The sequence below is a fragment of the Tupaia chinensis genome, unplaced genomic scaffold (genome assembly GCF_000334495.1).
Source record: "Tupaia chinensis unplaced genomic scaffold, TupChi_1.0 Scaffold000605_1, whole genome shotgun sequence".
Classification (NCBI taxonomy): Eukaryota; Metazoa; Chordata; class Mammalia; order Scandentia; family Tupaiidae; genus Tupaia; species Tupaia belangeri.
In genome coordinates, this window is record NW_006160123.1 from 1,079,933 (window position 1) to 1,098,007 (window position 18,075).

Here is an 18,075-nt window from a genome sequence, read left to right on the forward strand (position 1 = left end):
CCACCTGCAAGGGACAGCAGGTGGCCTGGTGGTTAAGGGTGCTGGATTCCCACATGGCTGACCACAACTGAGCCCCGGACCTGATGGATTGCTTTCTCATTTGCTCTTTCCCCTCTCTCTCCTCTCTCCCTCTCTGGTCAAATTAAAATAAATAAATAAATAAATAAAGTTAAATAAATAAATACAATAAATAATCCTAAAAAAAAAAAAAGATACTTCACACCTGCAGTCCATACAGAAAGCACTTGGCTCTGCCTCCCCTATAAAAGGAGGAGCACAGAATGGCTTGGGGCCATAGTGTTCTCCATCAGAGACGCCAGTCTGCCCTACTCCCACTTTTCTCTGCCTATCCTTTCTCAGTCCACAGCCCTTCCCCTTGGGACACCCTATGCCTCCGTGGCCAGACTATAGCAACTTAACATATGTCCTTAATATTCATCCACAAAATAATAAATTAGAATTTCCTCCCTTTTTAAGGCTGAATAATATTCCATTGTATATGTATATACTACGTTGTTCATTTATTCATTGACAGACACTTGGGTTACTCTAGCTGCTGTGACCACGAATGTACAAAGATCTGTTTGAGTTTCTGTGTTCAATTCCTTTGGGTACATATACAGAGGTGGAACTGCTAGTTGATATAGTAATTCTATTTTTAATTTTCTGAGGAATTCCATATTGTATTCCATAGCAGCTGCACTATTTTACATTCCTACCGACAGTGCACAGGAGTTTCAATTTCTCTGCAACTTTGCCAACACTTGTTATTTTCTGTTTTCTCATTAGCAGCCATCCTAATAATATAAAGTGGTATTTTGCTGGAGTGTTTTGCTTTGCATTTCTCTCATGATTAGTCATGTTGAACATCTTTTCATGTACTTGTTGGCTATTTGTCTCTGTTGGAGAAATGCCTATTCAAGTCCTTCACGCATTTTTAATTGTTTTGTTTTTGTGGTTGTTGCTGTTGAGTTCTAGGGATTTGTTATACATTCTGGATACTAATCCCCATTCATAAATTTTTAATAACTCCAAATGTGTGCAAAGCAGCCTATAATAAGGTCTCAACCTTTCCTATCAGAGTTCCTAGTATTTAAACCTTAACATGCCTTGGTCTGCTGTCACACCAACCTGTGTACTGCTTTCCAAACATCCTAGCCACATCGTCCTCTGGCTATACTGCCCACTTCCCCTGCTTTTCCCCTACTTTTCCACTGATTAGAGACTCATCCTACAGGGTCCAAACAAAATGCACCTCTGGCAAAAGCATGTTTTCTTCCTCTGGCAGGGTATGATCACCTTCTCTTGGACTACTCACCACCCTGACCTTTCTTTGGCCCTGCATTGTGGTGGCTGTCTGCTTGCCTTTCCTCAATGCACTGTAAGACCCTGAAGAGCTCATCACTGCATTCTCTTCAGCACCTGCATAGAATCTCGAATATTCAAAGGCCTCAATGAATGACTGCTCCTAGGACAGAAGTGCTGAAGTCTGTAGACCAGGGTTCAGCTTCTTGCCCTATTTATTCACTGTGTACCTTTGTGCAAATTACCAACTCACAGGTCAGCAGGTGGTGTGGTGTTTAAGGTGCTGGATTCTCACATGGCTGACGGCAGTTTAGACTTGAACCTGGCAGCTTAAAAATCACACTGGTGGGGGCCCAGTAGGTGGCGTGGTGGTTGAGATACTGGACTCTCACATGGCTAACTGTGGTTTGAGTTCCGGCTGATGGCTTGCTTTCCCACATTCTCTCTCTCTCTGTCTCTGGTGAGTACATGTGTCCTATAGCAAATGGAAAAATAATAACAATAATAAATAGAAATTTTTTAAAAAATCATACTGGTGGGACAAGCAGATGGTGTAGTGGACTCCCACACAGTCGACCATAGTTTGAGTCCCAGACCTGGCAGCTAAAGCTCATGCTGGGCACGTGTGTTGGGTGCCCAAAATCCCGAGAGGAGAATGGAGAAGGGATTGTGGAGTGACCACCCTAGGAGGGTTGATTTCTTGCTTTTTGTCTCTCTATCTCTTTGGTGAGTGCACACGCTCTAAAGTAAAAATCTCTCTAAAAAAATTTTTTTAGGAGCCAGCATGTGGCGTGGTGGTTAAGGTTGCTGAACTCCCACATAGCTGACTGTGGTTCGAGTCCTGAACCTTGTGGCTTTCCTTCTCCCTTTTGCTCTCTCACTCTCACTCCTTTCTTCTCTGGTCAAATTAAAAAAAAAAAAAGTAAATAAATAAATAAAAGTTAAATAAAACATAATCTTAAAAAAAAAAATTCACACCGGGTGCTTGTGCATGTGTGCCTGAAATCTCGAGAGGAGAACAGAGAAGTGACTATGCATGGCCATCCCCCCGGGGGTGATATCTCATTTTCCCTCTCTCTGTCTCACTCCAACAAACAAACAGAAGACAAAACAAAACAAAATTACTCATCCACCCTAAGCTTTAGCTTCTTCATCTAAAAAATGGAATAGCAAGACCCACCTCAGTTTGTGATGATGGAATAATGTGTTTTATCATACTACCTACCCCATAATAACTGCTTATAGTGGTAGCTGTTTATTAGTTGGAGTCAATGGGATTGGCTTTGGCCACTGTGAAAAGCCTGAAGATCAAAGGATTGGGTTGAAAAGGCAACTTTGAGGGAGACAGGACAGATCTACTTACATAATATATATAGGGATTCACCCCTCTCTCCCCCCTCCATTTTCTTCTCTCCCTCCCTCTTTTCATTATTGTTATTACTACCACTACCACTCTTGGAACAGGAAAGCAACAATATATTCTTTCCAGGGTCTTCTCCCCCGCCCCATTTTCTATTTTAGTTCTTCACCTGGCCAGATAGATATTTGCAGTCCATTAGGGAAGCATGCAGGAAACGTAGCGCAATGAAAAATCTGACTCTGTTTCTGATATTTGGTTGTTAACGGGCTTTCAGACTTCACTACCCATTAGCTTGTCTGCCCACATCTGGGTAAGCTGACAAAAAATCCCTAGTGCTTCCTTCCTTGGTGTGAGCAGGAAATTCAAATCCTTCAAATCCCAACTGAGCTAGTCTCCTTTCCCAGTTCTCTCAAGGCATTTTCAAATCAGCTAGGGGGCCCACCCTGCTCACCATAGACAGCCTCACTACATGAATAATAAACTTGCTCATACACTCTTGGTGCATGTGTGATATCGTCGTTCTTGACATCAGAACAAAATTCTGAGTGTATATGCTGCGGGGTGGGATCCATCACATAGAGCCTAGAATGGCCATAATGAATGGGACTGAAAATGCTAGGCCCCCTCATCATTACAAGGACTCAGACAGGTAAGGCACGGATGGATAGTCACTTCCTTTTACCACTTCCTTTTCTCTGTCATCACAGTTACAATTACTTTTTAAGTTTTAAAAAATTTTTGCCAGTGGGCATGTGTACTCACAGGGGTGGGTGGTGGGGATGCGAGAGAAAAAGAGAGCGAAAGTGAGAAAGCATCCCCATGACAGATGGCCACACTATAATCCTTTCTCTTCCATTTTCCCTCCTTTTGAATTTTGGGCATGTATGCACATGCACCTAGCATGTTTTTTCAAGCTGCCAGGTCTTGGACTTGAACCTCACAGTCAGCTATGTGGGATCCAGCAGCTTTAACCATCCACGCGACAGCTGACACAAACACACTACATTTTAAAGTTTTTTTTTTTTTTGAGAGGTTTTTGCTATAGGGTGTGTGCGCTCACCAGACAGACAGAGAGAAACAGAGAGACAGAAAGCGAGAAATCACTCCCCAGGGGGGATGGCCATGCCGCAATCCCTTCTCCATTCTCCGCCTGGCATCTTGGGCACGCATGCACATGCACCCAGCGTGAGTTTTAAGCTACCGGGTCCAGGACGCGAACAGCGGTTGACTACATGGGAGTCCAGCGACATAGCCATTACGCTAATTGCTGGTCCCTGAAGTTTATTTATGATTTTTTTTTCCATGAATGAGAGAGAGAGAGCAAGACATCACCTCCAACAGTGTATTTATTTATTTTTTTGGAGAGATTTTCACTGTAGGGCGCGTGCGCTCGCCAGACAGACAGAGAGAGACATAGAGACAGAAAGCGAGAAATCACCCCCCAGGGGGGATGGTCACGCCACAATCCCTTCTCCTCCCTTCTCCTCTCGGGATCTTGGGCACGCACGCACACGCGCCCGGCGTGAGTTTTTTAAGCCACCGGGTCCGGGACACGAACCGTGGTCGACTATGTGGGAGTCCAGCGACATAGCCATTACGCTAACTGCTGGTTCCCTCCAACAGCGTCTTAACAATGCTTTCTTCTCCCAGCTTCAGCCAGCCCCATATCATGCATACTAAGGGAGGTCTCCAGAACAAACTCAGAACCTTCCCACATAAGTCAGCCTCACGGGGTGCGTGGTTTCACCACTGCACCGCCATCCAAGGGTACCCCCTGAAGATACAATTTTCATGGCCATTTTTAATCACATAGTTTTCTTCCAAGAATGTGCCAAGGCAAGTTTACAACATTTTAGAAAGCTTTGTAATGAAATGTTCAGAAATGCTGACTCATTTTACCTTACGTTTTTTGCTCCTGAGCAGTTCTTGCATCCTTTTGGGGTTTGGGAATCTTTTCTTGTCCCAGGTGAAGTACCTCTTGCCCTCAGTGTGCTCGATGTCGAGCCACATGACATCATAAGGAATGTCATGGGTGTCAAATCCTGCATCCACTGCTTTTACATCCTGCTCATCTTCATAGTTCCAGCGGCACTGGTGGTACCCCAAGGAGAAGAGAGGGGGCATGGCTTGTGTACCTAAAAGAGGAAGACGATGACTGAATCAACTACCATCACAATGATCATTATTCATTGACAAATGTTTCCTAGATGTCTACAGGGTACTAAGTGTTGAGCTTGGTACTTAGAATACAAGAAGAAAGCACAGGGGCTGGCAGGTGGTCTAGTGGTTAAGGCACTGGAGTCCCGCATGTGTTGCTCTCTGGTTTGAATCCCAGACTTGGCAGCTTGCTTTGCAATTTCTCTCTTTGACCAGCAGTTGGCATGATGGCTGTGTCACTGGGTTCCCATGTAGTCGACTGCAGTTCGAGTCCTGGACCTGGTGGCTTAAACTCATGCCGGGCACGTGTGCATGTGTGCCCAAGATCCTGAGAGGAGAATGGAGGAGAAGGGATTGTAGCATGACCATCCCCTCTGGGAGGCGATTTCTCAGTTTCTGTCTCTCTGTCTCTCTCTGTCTTTCTGGTGAGCGCACACACCCTATAACCAAAAACCTCTCCAAAAAAGAAAAAAATAAAAAAGAAAGAAAGCACAGTCCCTGCCTTTAAGGAGGTGAAACTCGGCTGATCAGGTAGGTGTGTAAATAAACCGCTCTGCTCTGAAGTATAATTATGTTAAAGATATCAGTCTGGTGCTATGGGAACACAAAGAGGATAATCAATTTTGTCTACAGTAAAGTGTCAAGTCTTGAAGGACTTCATGGAGGACGTAGTATATGGTTTCGATCTTGAGGAATAAATACTAGAGTATACTAGACAGGGAGAAGAGATAGCAAATTCTAGGCACAGAAGACAGAAACGACACAGAGGCAGAGAAGTACATACTAGGCTTAGGAAAAGATAAATCTTCCAGGGTGTTACAGTGTGAGACAGAGCAGTAGAAGATGAAACTGAAGAGTTTTGTAGAGGGCCTGGAAGTTCAGGTTAGGAATTCTAAATCTTCTCTTATGGGAAGCCATCAAAATGTTAGCAAGGGGCCAGCAAATGGTGTAATGGTTACGTTGCTAACTCCCATGTAGTCGACTGCAGTTTGAGTCCTGGTCTTGGCAGCTTAGAACTCACACTGGGTAAGTGTGCATGCCTGCTCAAAATCCTGAGAGGAGAATGGAGGAGAAGGGATTGTGGCAAGGCCACCCCCCCAGTGGCAATTTCTCACTTTCTGCCTCTCTGTCTCTGGTGAGTACACACACCCTGTAGCAAAAATCTCTTGGAAAAAGAAACAAACGAAAGTTAGCAAGATGTAACCTTAACTGACCTATGCTTTAGAAAAATTAAGATAGGAAGCAGTGTTAAGGCTGACTTCAAGAGAAAGAGACTGAAGTCAGGAAGAACAGTCAGGAAATTATCAAAATGTTAAAACATTTACTGATAGGGCCAGCTGGTGGTGGCAACACAACTCGATCCACATGGAAAGGCCCTAGGTTTAGGTCCTGGAACTTCCCTGAGTACTCTAGGTGTGTACATGTGCCTATGACTTGGACTAGCTGAAACTGGGGTGGATCAGCGTGAAGACACTGTTGAACCCTCTCTCTCTGAAGCCTGTCTCTCTCTCTCTCATGAAAAAATAAACTTAAAAAAATGCTTTAGTGCTAAAGCCAGTGGTATATTTCAATTGGAAAGAATAGGAAAAGGTTCAAATTGGATACTCATCACCTGAGCTAAAGGTAGAGGAAGCTTCAATGCTAACGGTTCTAAGGAAGGCAAATGGCAAGTATTAGAGTGGCGAGCTCTACACCCAGTGCAATGTTTAACTGAACTAAGTGGGATGAGAGTGGGAGCGGGAATGTTTGCTACTTAGAATGTTTGGGTAAGTTGTCTACAAATTCTACATCATGTACAAGAAATACTAACTTAAGAGTGCTGACACACAAGATAGAGGAACTAGAAACGGACCCTTCTACATGGAGATACCTGTGAGGTATGAGTACTGTTTGAAGACATCAGAAGGTGTAGGTCCTGTCAGCAGAAAAACATCTATGATTCCACTCTCTGACATCCAACGCACATCAGTTCGAGATTTGACCTTTTGTTTAGCAGCAACTGGGCTTAACTGGGTCAATGTGTACTGGAAAAGGAATGGAATAAACATTTGAAAAATGTCTTCTAACTTATAATGCCCATCCACATGTGAGTACCAGTCTGTTCCTTTAGTAGATACGACTGACATTCACCGACTCCACTGTGAAGCCTTTGGTAGTGGAGGGCTGCCTCTACAAAGACAAGAGCTATGCCCATACTGCAGCGTTCTGCTGCTTCTGAGTAGGACATGCAGCCATGATCCACAGCTCACCTCTACTGCAGGCTCTGTATGGATCTCCACTAGTGTTTCTGAGGCATTCAGCCAGAAAATGCCTATAGTCCTGCCCAGTTTGTGGGCAAGGAGGTAAGGCACTGACCCATAAATACCCATTTTGTCATGTATTTTATATCCATAGACATCCAGGTTATAAAGACGGTAAGCATCTCCATCCCTGCAACACAAATAAGGATTATCATCAATTACTATCACGAGTGTGTTGATGAACAGATTAGCTTCACTGTTCCCTGCAAACACTTAGGTCCCACCTACCTACCAGGGCTCAACTTGAAAAGTGAGCCACTGCTTTAGAGATTTCCTGACCCAGCCCGGGTGAATATGATCCTCTTCCTTTGATTCCTTTGGCACCCCCTCCTATGACAACTGGTACGCACTATCCTGTATCTTTGCTAAATATCGCTTGGGGGCGGGGGGAGACTGTCTCCTGTGAATCCTTTACAATAGCAAGTGCATAACAAGTACCAAGTGAATGATGACTTTCGGGAGTACTTCTCCTCAGCTAAAGTAAAAGAATAGTGTCCTCATGGGCTCCCATGGCACTGATCAGGGACAGATCAGGACTGAGCTGGGGCAGGGAGCTCAGAGCTCAGGATGGTGTAATGGCAGCAGTTTCTGACGGACTCGCCACCTTGCCTACCTGTCAAGTACACAGTACCCGAACCTGGCAGCCCTGAACAGACTCTTTCACTCTGCTTTTGTTTCCTCTTAGCGTGATGCATCTGGCATCTATTTGAGTAGTGCTAGTCTGAAATGATCTCCCTGAGGGAATCAAAGGCAATGTGAGAAGCTGTACTTCCCTTCTCTAGCTCATTGTCCCCACTTGGTAAAAGCTGTTTTCTAGGTCAGTGATTTTTTTCAAAGTGCATTTTCCCAGGGTTCCACAAAAAGGCCTTGCAAGGTGAAAGTGAAATCCAGGGATAAAGATCTCCCCCCTACTTGAGCCATAGCAGCTTCCTTCGTATCTTCACATTTCATATTGTAGTTTCCATAATTATCTAAGTTTTATCAAAAAATAAAATAAAAATTGAAAGCCACTGCTCTGGGTGATCACTCTAGGAAAAGTCTTAAAGATCCACAAGCAATATCAAGGAGGAAAAAGCCGAGCATGTATTAACACTCGCGCAGACACCTCACACATGCTCCTTTCAAATTTCTTTCAATCTAGAAATCAGAGCTGCTTGTAAGAATCCTGCTTTCACTTATCTGGTTTTTTTTTAAGAATTACTTATTTAATTTTATTTATTATTAATATTTTCAATTCTCTATAGGGCACATGCACTCACCAGAGAGAGACAGAGAGCAAGAGAGAGAGACAGAAAGTGAGAAAGCAAGCCACCAGATCTGGGACTTGAACTGCAGTAGACCATATGAAAGTCCGGTACCTTAATCACCACGCCACCCGCTGGCCCTAACTTACCCAGTATTTTTAAGTTGGTGTGATTCTGCATGTTGTGGGATCCCATAGACATGCTCAAATCCATGCAAGGAGAAATCCAAACCAATGGAGGTAGGACCTATAGGGACAAGGATACTGACTGAGTTTTGCTTCTTAGCAGAACAGTCTAGGAAATTTGGCAACTATGAGTGTAGCAGGATGACTAGACTAGGAGTTGAGAGACATGACCTTACTCTGAGCAACTAGCAAATGCTGTATACTGACCCTCTGTAAGATACTACATTCAGATGTCAGTATAGGCAAAGTTCTGGTCAATTCTCAGCTAGACAACCGATTAGGATGCTGCAGAAAAAAGAGATGTGAGGAACCTGTCCTGAATACTCCTTACGAATTTGAGGCATTCTGATCATTTTCTAACTCTGCTATAGATATAGATAGAACAAGGATTCTTAAGGAGTTAGGGAGCATTTGTTATATTATAGTGTAGGAAGGAAGAAGGAGGAAAGTGAATATTTTTCTAACCACATAAGCCCCAAGTATTGAAAGCTATTTCCTAAAGAGACAACTCCCCCTGCAAGCTCATTACCAAGCCTAGTCAGAAATGTAACAGATGGGCATATGATATCCACACGAATGATGGGAAGTTTGAGAACCCCTATCTCCAACCAATGTAGGAGCTGAAGAACTCTAGAACTTGGTTTCATCTTTGACTTGCATAAAAATAGAAAGTAGAATTTGCAGCTGTCTGACCTGCTGTACAGTAGAAGTATGTGCTGGACTAGGCCTTCCTCCATGACACCACAAACCCAACGTGGCCTACAATTCCCTTACACCCAGTAAAAGGCATAAATCACTATTTCACTATTGCAGTCTATTACTGAAGGATAGGGGGACCAAATTCAAGATTTCTGTTCACCTTACAGAAATCATTTATTTTAGGTGACAAAGATGAAGGGGCTTTAGAGATATTTAGCCATTTTAAAACAATCTATTTTGATGCTACAGTTTCGATTTTACCATTAGCTTTGACATCCACAAATTTTCCCAATTTCTCTTCCCACAGGCCCAGATCCTCTTGAGTTTCCTGTTGGTACAAAAAAGGGAGCAAAGTGAGATAGTCTCAACAAATGTTACCAGAATAGCACATTTTATTTGGATCATTAAAAATAAGACTGAGAAAATGAGTTATTCATGTAGAAGACCAGTTTGTGATATTAGTTCATTTAATCAAATCTCTGGTCTATGTAAATGTCAGTAATCATCTTTATGAACCACACCTTAATATGAATATGCTTTCATTATGGTAAAATATACATTATGTAAAAATTTATCATTTTATATATTTTCTTTTTTTTAGAGAGAGATTTTTGATATAGGGTGCATGTGCTCACCAGAGAGACACAGACACAGAAGGTGAGAAATCATCCCCCAGGGGGGATGGCTATGCCGAAATTCTTTCTCTCCCATTCTCCTCTCAAGATTTAGGGCACACATGCATGTGAAACTGGTGTGAGTTTTAAGCCTCTGCATCCAGGACTTGAACCAGGGTTGACTATGTGGGGGTCCAGCAACATAAGCATTATGCCATCTGCTGGGCCCCCATTTTCTCTTTCCTTTTTTTGAATGATTTTTGCTATAGGGTGTGTACATTTGCCAGAGACAGAAAGCAAGAAATCACTCCCAGGGGGGATAGCTATGCTGCAATCCCTTCTCCTCCATTCTCTTCTCGGGACTTGGGGCAAACATGCACACACATCCAGTGTGAGATTCAGGCTACCAGGTCTGGTACTCGAACCATGGTTGATCATGTGGGAGTCCAACAACTCAACCACCACACCACCTGCTGGTCCACCATTTTAACCATTTTTCAAGTGTATAGTTCAGAGGTATTAAATATACTCAACACTGCTGTGTAACTATCACCATCCCTCATTTCCAGAAATGTTTCACTTGATCAAACTAAACTTCCTAACCATTAAACAATAACTTCCCATTTCCTTTCCCCCCACTTCTGGTAACACCATTATACTTCTTATCTCTATGAATTTAACTTTTGTTTTGTTTTGTTTTAGTTTTTGCTATAGGTGTATGTGCCTATGGACAGAGAGGGAAAGTAAGAAATCATCCCCCCAATGGGGATGGCCCCACCACAATCCTTATCCTCCAATCCTTTTCGGATTTGGAGCATGCACATGTGTGCCCAGTGTGCTTTAAAGCTGGTGGGGTCTGGGATTCGAACCATGTAGTCAGTCAGCCATGTGAGCTCCTGTACCCCAACTTATATACCACCTTTTGGCCCTGAACTTGACTTCTTTAGGTACCTCATGTAAATGGAATCATAAAGTATTTCTTTTTTACTTTCTTTTCATTTTTTGGAGAGGTTTTTGCTATAGGGTGCATGTGCTTGCCAGAAAGACAGAGACAGAAAGCTAGAAAGTGAGAAATCGCCCCCCAGGGGGTAGGCCATGCCACAATCCCTTCTCCTCATTCTCCTCTCGGGATCTTGGGCATGTGTGCACATGTGCCTGACATGAGTTTAAGCCACTGGGTCTGGGACTCGAACCGCGGTCCCCTAAGTTTAAATTTTTTAGGAACTTTCATACCATTTATGTTACTATCTTTATGTGAACCAAAGTGATGTAAAAGCACTTTGAAAAATATGTTTGTTTGGGACTAGCAGTTAGCGTAATGGCTATGTCGCTGGACTCCCATGTAGCTGACCGTGGTTCAAGTCCCAGACCTGGTGGCTTAAACTCACACCGGGCGCATGTGCGTGCGTGCCCAAGATCCCGAGAGGAGAATGGAGGAGGAGGGATTGCGGCATGGCCACCCCCTGCCCCTGGCGGGGGGGGGAATTTCTCGCTTTCTGTCTCTCTGTCTCTGTCTTTCTGGCGAGTGCATGCGCCCTATAGCAAAAACCTCTAAAAAAAAAGTTTGTTTTACAGGTAAAAATTTAAAAGAATTTTTTCTTATAAACATATGAGACAAAACACTTAGAATCAAATAACTTAGGTCTGTTTTTAGAAACCCTAAACAGAGGTTTGTTTTTGCTGAGATGACACTTTTTCCCCATGCTTTAATTAGCCAAACTACTAGCTACGCTTTTGTGCTGATTTGAGAAGTCGAGTCATCTAGAATGGCAATGACTGTCCAGGTCTATAATCTTTTACCTAGAACTATAAACTTTCTCAGCTTTACAAAAGTCTCCTTATCTCAAGTAGAATAAAAACATTAAAAAATTACATATGTATATGAAATACATATTTCTTGAAAATGAGGTCTTTGCCCATTCTAGGTTGTTTCTTCATAATTAAAGCTTCTGTAAAGTGGAACTCCTTCAAACTGCATGAAATTTGTTTTGTTTTATAGAGATAGTTCATGACTTTCTCTAGATTATTCAAAGGATCTTATCCAAAACCACTTTCTAAGCTCTTTTATGAGTATCTTCCAAAAGCTGATCTGACGTATTGTCATAAAATTGTGTAAGGCTACAGCTTAGTTGTCCCTATTTTCGCTATTTGGAAATGAAAAAAATGTTCTCTCTTATGCTCTTCAGGATGATCAGTGAGGAAGACATTTTTGTCTTAAAGACACTGAAAATAGTTTTCGCTGTATTAGGTGGTCATAGGTACTATCAGGGCTCCTTTAAAGATACATATGGCTATAGACAAAGAAAAGACTTACAGAATGTTCATTCTTCATAATTCAGACAAAATAATCTTTTAAAAACAGAAATGACGGGAACCAGCAGTTAGCGTAATGGCTATGTCGCTGGACTCCCACGTAGTTGACCGTGGTTCGCGTCCCGGACCCGGTGGCTTAGAACTCACGCCGGGCGCGTGTGCGTGCGTGCCCAAGATCCCGAGAGGAGAATGGAGGAGAAGGGATTGCGGCGTGACCATCCCCCCTGGGGGGTGATTTCTCGCTTTCTGTCTCTATGTCTCTCTCTGTCTGTCTGGCGAGCGCACGCGCCCTATAACGAAAATCTCTCCAAAAAAAAAAAAAAAAACAGAAATGACATTTAAAACTTTTTAGTCTTCCTTTGCTCTCAGGATAAACTCGAAAAGGTTACCATGGCCTAGAAGAAGTAACCTCCATGATAAATAAGGGGCTTAGATTTGTTCAATGATGTGCATCACTAATTCCTTCAACAGTATCTGGCATGTAGGAGGTATTCAAAAAGAGGTGTTGAATAAAATAATTATTATGGGGGCCAGCAGGTGGAGTAGTGGTTAAGATGTTGGACTCCCACATGGCAGACTACAGTTCAAGTCCTGGACCTGGTGGCTTGCTTTCTCACTTTCCCTGTTTCTCTCTGGTCAAAACTTAAAATTAACTAATTAATTCTCTCTCTCTCTTTTTTTTTTCCAGAGATTTTTGCTATAGCGTGTGTGTACTCACCATAGAGACAGAGAGATACAGAAAGTAAGAAATCACCCCTCAGTTGGGATGGACATGCCACAATCCCTTCTTTTCTATTCTTCTCCCGGGATTTTCAGGAACACATGCCTAGCATGAGTTTCAAGCCGCTGGGTCCAGAACTAAAACCGTGGTCAACCATGTGGGAGTCCCACACCCCACCCACCACACTACTTGCTGGTCCCAATAAATAATTCTTTAAAAAAAAAGAATTATTACAAACCTCTCCACAGAACTTCCTCTGCCTACCTCTCTAACACCACCCTTTCCTTTCTGTAGCCTACATATTTGTCTATATATTTCTGTTTCTTCAAATGTGTTCCTCCCTACCTCCAGATCTGTGAGTACACAGTTCCCTCTCTACCTGGAATATTCTCCCCAACTTCTTGACTAGCTAAGATATACTAGTGCATTTCTTTAGGTCTTTCCTAACCTTCATCTTAGTCAGGTTTTCGTTATATTCTTCTATAGCAATCTTTTGTAAAATACCACAGGCTGGTAATTACTTAGTTAATGTCCATTTTTCCTAACAGATTCTAAGTCCCATGAGGACAAGTTTGGGACTTATTTTATTCAAGGCTGAGTCTCCTTGTTAGCACAATGCTTTGCAAAAAGTAAGTACTTGGGAAGTATTTGTTTTGAATGAATGAATGAATGAACATATGAATGAACAAATAAATAGAAGAGTCAATGAGATGATAAAGTGAGCATTTATATGTAGTGGAGTATTTAACATGTACTCTTCTGAAGAAGGGAGAGACACCTTCATTATGTGCCACAGAATTATGATGACGATAAAGAGGATAACCAAGGTAAAATACTCAATATAGATTACCTGGGAGGTAGGACTTGATGCAGACTTCTCGTTTTCCTTAGCAGCTCTGTTTTAACATAAATAAAGTTATTTCATTCAATGGCAAGATTGACAGAATTTTGTTCACTGATAAAAATTTTCAACCTTAAAGAATATTTATGTATTTGTTTATTCATTTTAATTTTGACCAGAGACAGAGAGAAAGCAAGTGATCAGGTCTGGGATCAAACTGTGGTCAGCCATGTGGGAGTGTCCAGTGCCTTAACCACCATGCCACCTGCTGGTCCCCCAAATTTTCAACTTTTGAGGCCTCATATATTATATTCTTTAACACAGTAAATATAACATCATGGTTAAAATTAAAATGTATACAATTGAATAGTACTGAGGAACAGTAATTCAGAAGCTTGATTTCTTATGAAAATGTAGATGCATTTGAATTTTCTTTAACTTTTTAAAATGTCTTTATCATTTTCTATTATAAATAAAATACTGGCTCATATTTTAACAAAGTAGAAGTAAATAAAGTAGAATATACCTCTCCTCACTCAATGTTACCCTAGCACACAGCAATATAATGTACAAGTTTTCCAGAATTATGACAATTTATTCTTCCATCTAGTTGTATCTGAGTGCTCTTTCTCCATTTTTTTTTTAAATTTTTTTTTTTAGGTTTTTGCCATAGGACACGTGTGCCCACTGGAGAGAGACAGAAAGTGGAAGAATGAGAAATCCATGTGTAATCCCTTCCCCTCCATTCTCCTCCTGGGATTATGGGTGAGCAGGCACACACACCCTGCATTATTTTCAAACTCCTGGGTCCAGGACTCAAATTTCAGTGTGCCATGTGGGAATACAAATACCAAGTCCATTCCCACATTCTTAACAACACTGGAATTTATCAATCTAAAATCTTAGAAAAGATAATACACTTCAAACTTGTATGTCTATGATCATTAACGATGTAGATGAAGTAATCGTACTTCTATTTATTCCTTTGCGATTGTTTGTCCACATTCTCTATACACTGATTTTTGTCTTCAGTATCAAACACAGTATGCGTATAACAGTATATAAGGTATATGCAGAGTTAAAGAATATCAAAGTTAACAGCTATAAACCCATCGCTGAGTATAAGCAACCGAAATGACGTGTTGCTCTGGAGTCTGGGTACTTCCCTTCAAATGCACCTGCCCCCTCTCCCCACACTTCAGAGGTAAATACTTCACTAAGTTTTGTTACTCACTCCCTTCTTTGTTTTTTAATAGTATTCCCACATATGTATAATTCCCAAAACATTATATGATTTAGCTTTGTCTTTCTAAAAGACTTTTATATAAATAAATGTAAATTACATATATTCTTTTGTGACATGCTCTCACTCAATATTAAATTGTTGACATTATATTAATGTGCATTGCTACAGTTTGCATTATTATTTATTTGCTTGTTCTTCTTATTCATTTTTTTTTCCAGTTTTCTATAGAGCGCTTGCTTTTGCCAGAGAGAGGCAGAGAGAGAACAAGAGAGAAAGTGAGAAATCACCCCCTGGGGGGATGGTCTTGCTACAAATCTTTCTCCTTCATTCTCTTCTTAGAATTTTGGGCATGTGCATACATATGCCTGGTATGTTTTTCAAATCACTAGGTCTGGGACTTGAGACATACAATTGTCTATGTAGAATTCAGCCACCGTAATCCCCATCCCCCTGGCGGGCCCTGCTTGGTTTTTTTTTTTTTTTTTTTTTTAAGAGGTTTTTGCTATAGGGTGCATGTGCTCACCAGAAAGACAGAGAGAGCAGAGAGACAGAAAGTGAGAAATCACCCCCAAGCCAGGTGGCCATGTCGCAATCCCCTCTCCTCTGTTCTCCTCTTGGGATCTTGGGCACGCACGCACACACGCCCAGCGTGAGTTTAAGCTACTGGGTCCAGGACTCAAACCATGGTCGACTACATGGGAATCAAGTGACATACCCATTACGCCAACTACTGGTCTCACTTGTTCTTTTTCTTATTAATTTATGCGAGATCTTTAAAAAAAATTCCCAAAAAGCATGTGTGCTAGCCAGACAGAGAAAGAGAAAGTACACCCATGAGATATGGTCACACCCTAATCCCTTCTCCTCCATTTCTCCACTCCATTGGCATTTTGGGCAGGCATGTATATGTGGCCAGTGTATTTTTCAAGCCATCGGTACCAGGTATTTTTTTTTTGGAGAGATTTTCATTATAGGGCACGTGCGTTCACCAGACAGACAGAGACATAGAGACAGAAAGCGAGAAATCACCCCCCCAGGGGAGATGGTCACGCCGCAATCCCTTCTCCTCCATTCTCCTCTCAGGATCTTGGGCACGCACACACACGCGCCCAGCATGAGTTTTAAGCCACCGGGTCCGGGACGCGAACCGCGGTTGACTACGTGGGAGTTCAGCGACATAGCCATTACGCTAACTGCTGGTTCCTGATACCAGGTATTTTTCAAGCCATCAGTTCCTTGAGTCTTGCAGTGGGCCATATGGAATCCAGCTCCCTTAACCACCAACCTGCCAGGCCAGCCCTGTTTGAACTCTTTCTATTTTGTACATATTGTTTTAAAAATTATCATATTAAATTGATAAAGTAATAATTGTACATATTAGTGGGGTAAAATATTTTGATATGTATGGTATCTTGAAACATGTAAACAATGTGTAATGATTAAATCATGTTGATTGTCATATCAGTGCAAACATTTAATATTTCTTAGTGTTGGAAACATTAAAAATCATTTCCTCTAGCTTTTTTTTATTTAAAGAATTATTTTTTTAAATTTAATTTTATTTATTCATTTATTTATTTTAATTTGTCTAGAGAACTAGAGAGAGACACACATGGAGAGAGAGAGGAAAGTGAGAAAGCAAGCCGCCAGGTCCGGGATTTGAACCGTGGTCAGTCATGTGGGAGTGTCCAGCACCTCAAACACCATGCCACCTGCTGGTCCCCTCTAGCTTTCTTTTTTTTAAGAGAGATTTTTTCAATAGGGCATATGCACTTAATAGAGAGAAACAGAGACGGAGAGACAGAAAGCGAGAAATCACCCTCCAGAAGGGATGGCCACGCTGCAAACCCTTCTCCTCTTTTCTCTCAGGATTCTGGGCATGCACACACATGTAATCAGTGTGAGTTTTAAGCCACTGAGTCCAGGACTTGAACCGCAGTCACATCACCAGGTCCAGGGCTCGAACTGCAGTCACCTACATGGGAGTCCAGTGATGTAATCATTATGTCATCTGCTGGTCCCATCCTCTAGCTTTCTTGAAACATATAATAAGTTGCTACATATAGTCTACCTACAGTACTATTGCACCCTAAGAGTTTATTCCTCCTGTATAGCTATAATTTTGTATCTGTAAACCAAACTTCTAATCCTCCTTCCCCCACCATGCTTCCTAGATTCTAGTAACCACTATTCTGCTTTCTAATTCCATGAGATGGACTTTTGTAGCTTTCACACATGAGAGATAACATGCAGTATTTTTCTTTCTATGTAAATGGTAATGTATTTTTTTTAAGAGACAGATTTTTCTTATAGAGCATGTGTGCTCTCCTGAGAGAGGGGAAGTGAGAGAGAGACAGACAGACAGACAGAAAGTGAGGAATCATCACTCAGGGGGTTGGCCAGGATACAATCCCTTCTCCTCCATTCTCCTCTTGGGATCTTGGGCACTCATGCACACATGCCCAGCGTGAGTTGCAAACTACTGGTTCTGGAACTCGAACCACAGTTGGCCATGTGGGAGTTCACTGACATAACCATCGAGCCTATCTGCTGGTCCCGATGGTAACATACTTCTTTTTTGTTGAGGTTTTTGCTATAGGGCACGTGCGCTTGCCAGAAAGACAAAGAGACAGAAAATGAGAAATCACCCCCGGGAGGGATGGCCGCGTTGCAATCCCTTCTCCTCCATTCTCCTCTAGGGATTTTGGGCACGCATATCCACATAACCGGCGTGAGTTTAAGCCACCAGGTCTGGGACTTGAACCATGGTCAACTACATGGGAGGTCAGTGACATAGCCACTACACCAACTGCTGGTCCTGGTAATGTACTTTTAATTTTAAGTTCTACTTGTTCATTGCTGGTAAAAAGGAAAGTAAGTGACTAATTCAAATAGACACATAGATAGGACTATGTTATGACCACTAAAAAAAAAATAATAATGGAAATCTATTTTTAGAAGATTTTAAATATACAGGTATTTATTATGCTGTTATTAGTGGTTTTCAGTTAAAAAATACTTAAAGAATATTCATAAGATACTAACATAGTCCTCCCACCCCCCACACCGCCAAGAGTCACAGCAGCAGGG

The 18,075-nt window shown here is 42.0% G+C and overlaps 1 protein-coding gene across 3 annotated transcripts in view; it reads right to left on the reverse strand.

Moving 5' to 3' along the window:
• The window catches only part of GANC (glucosidase alpha, neutral C), a 95,523-nt gene that overhangs the window by 49,858 nt on the left and 27,590 nt on the right, over positions 1–18,075 (reverse strand). For all 3 annotated transcript variants that reach the window (XM_014591658.2, XM_014591657.2, XM_006158650.3), the window contains exons 6-11: positions 13,749–13,794; positions 9,512–9,578; positions 8,516–8,612; positions 7,072–7,252; positions 6,693–6,846; positions 4,565–4,800 (exon numbers count right to left, since the gene is read on the reverse strand). In XM_014591658.2, coding sequence (XP_014447144.1) covers positions 4,565–4,800; positions 6,693–6,846; positions 7,072–7,252; positions 8,516–8,612; positions 9,512–9,578; positions 13,749–13,794 — 781 coding nt within the window. The remainder of the gene's footprint in view (positions 1–4,564; positions 4,801–6,692; positions 6,847–7,071; positions 7,253–8,515; positions 8,613–9,511; positions 9,579–13,748; positions 13,795–18,075) is intronic.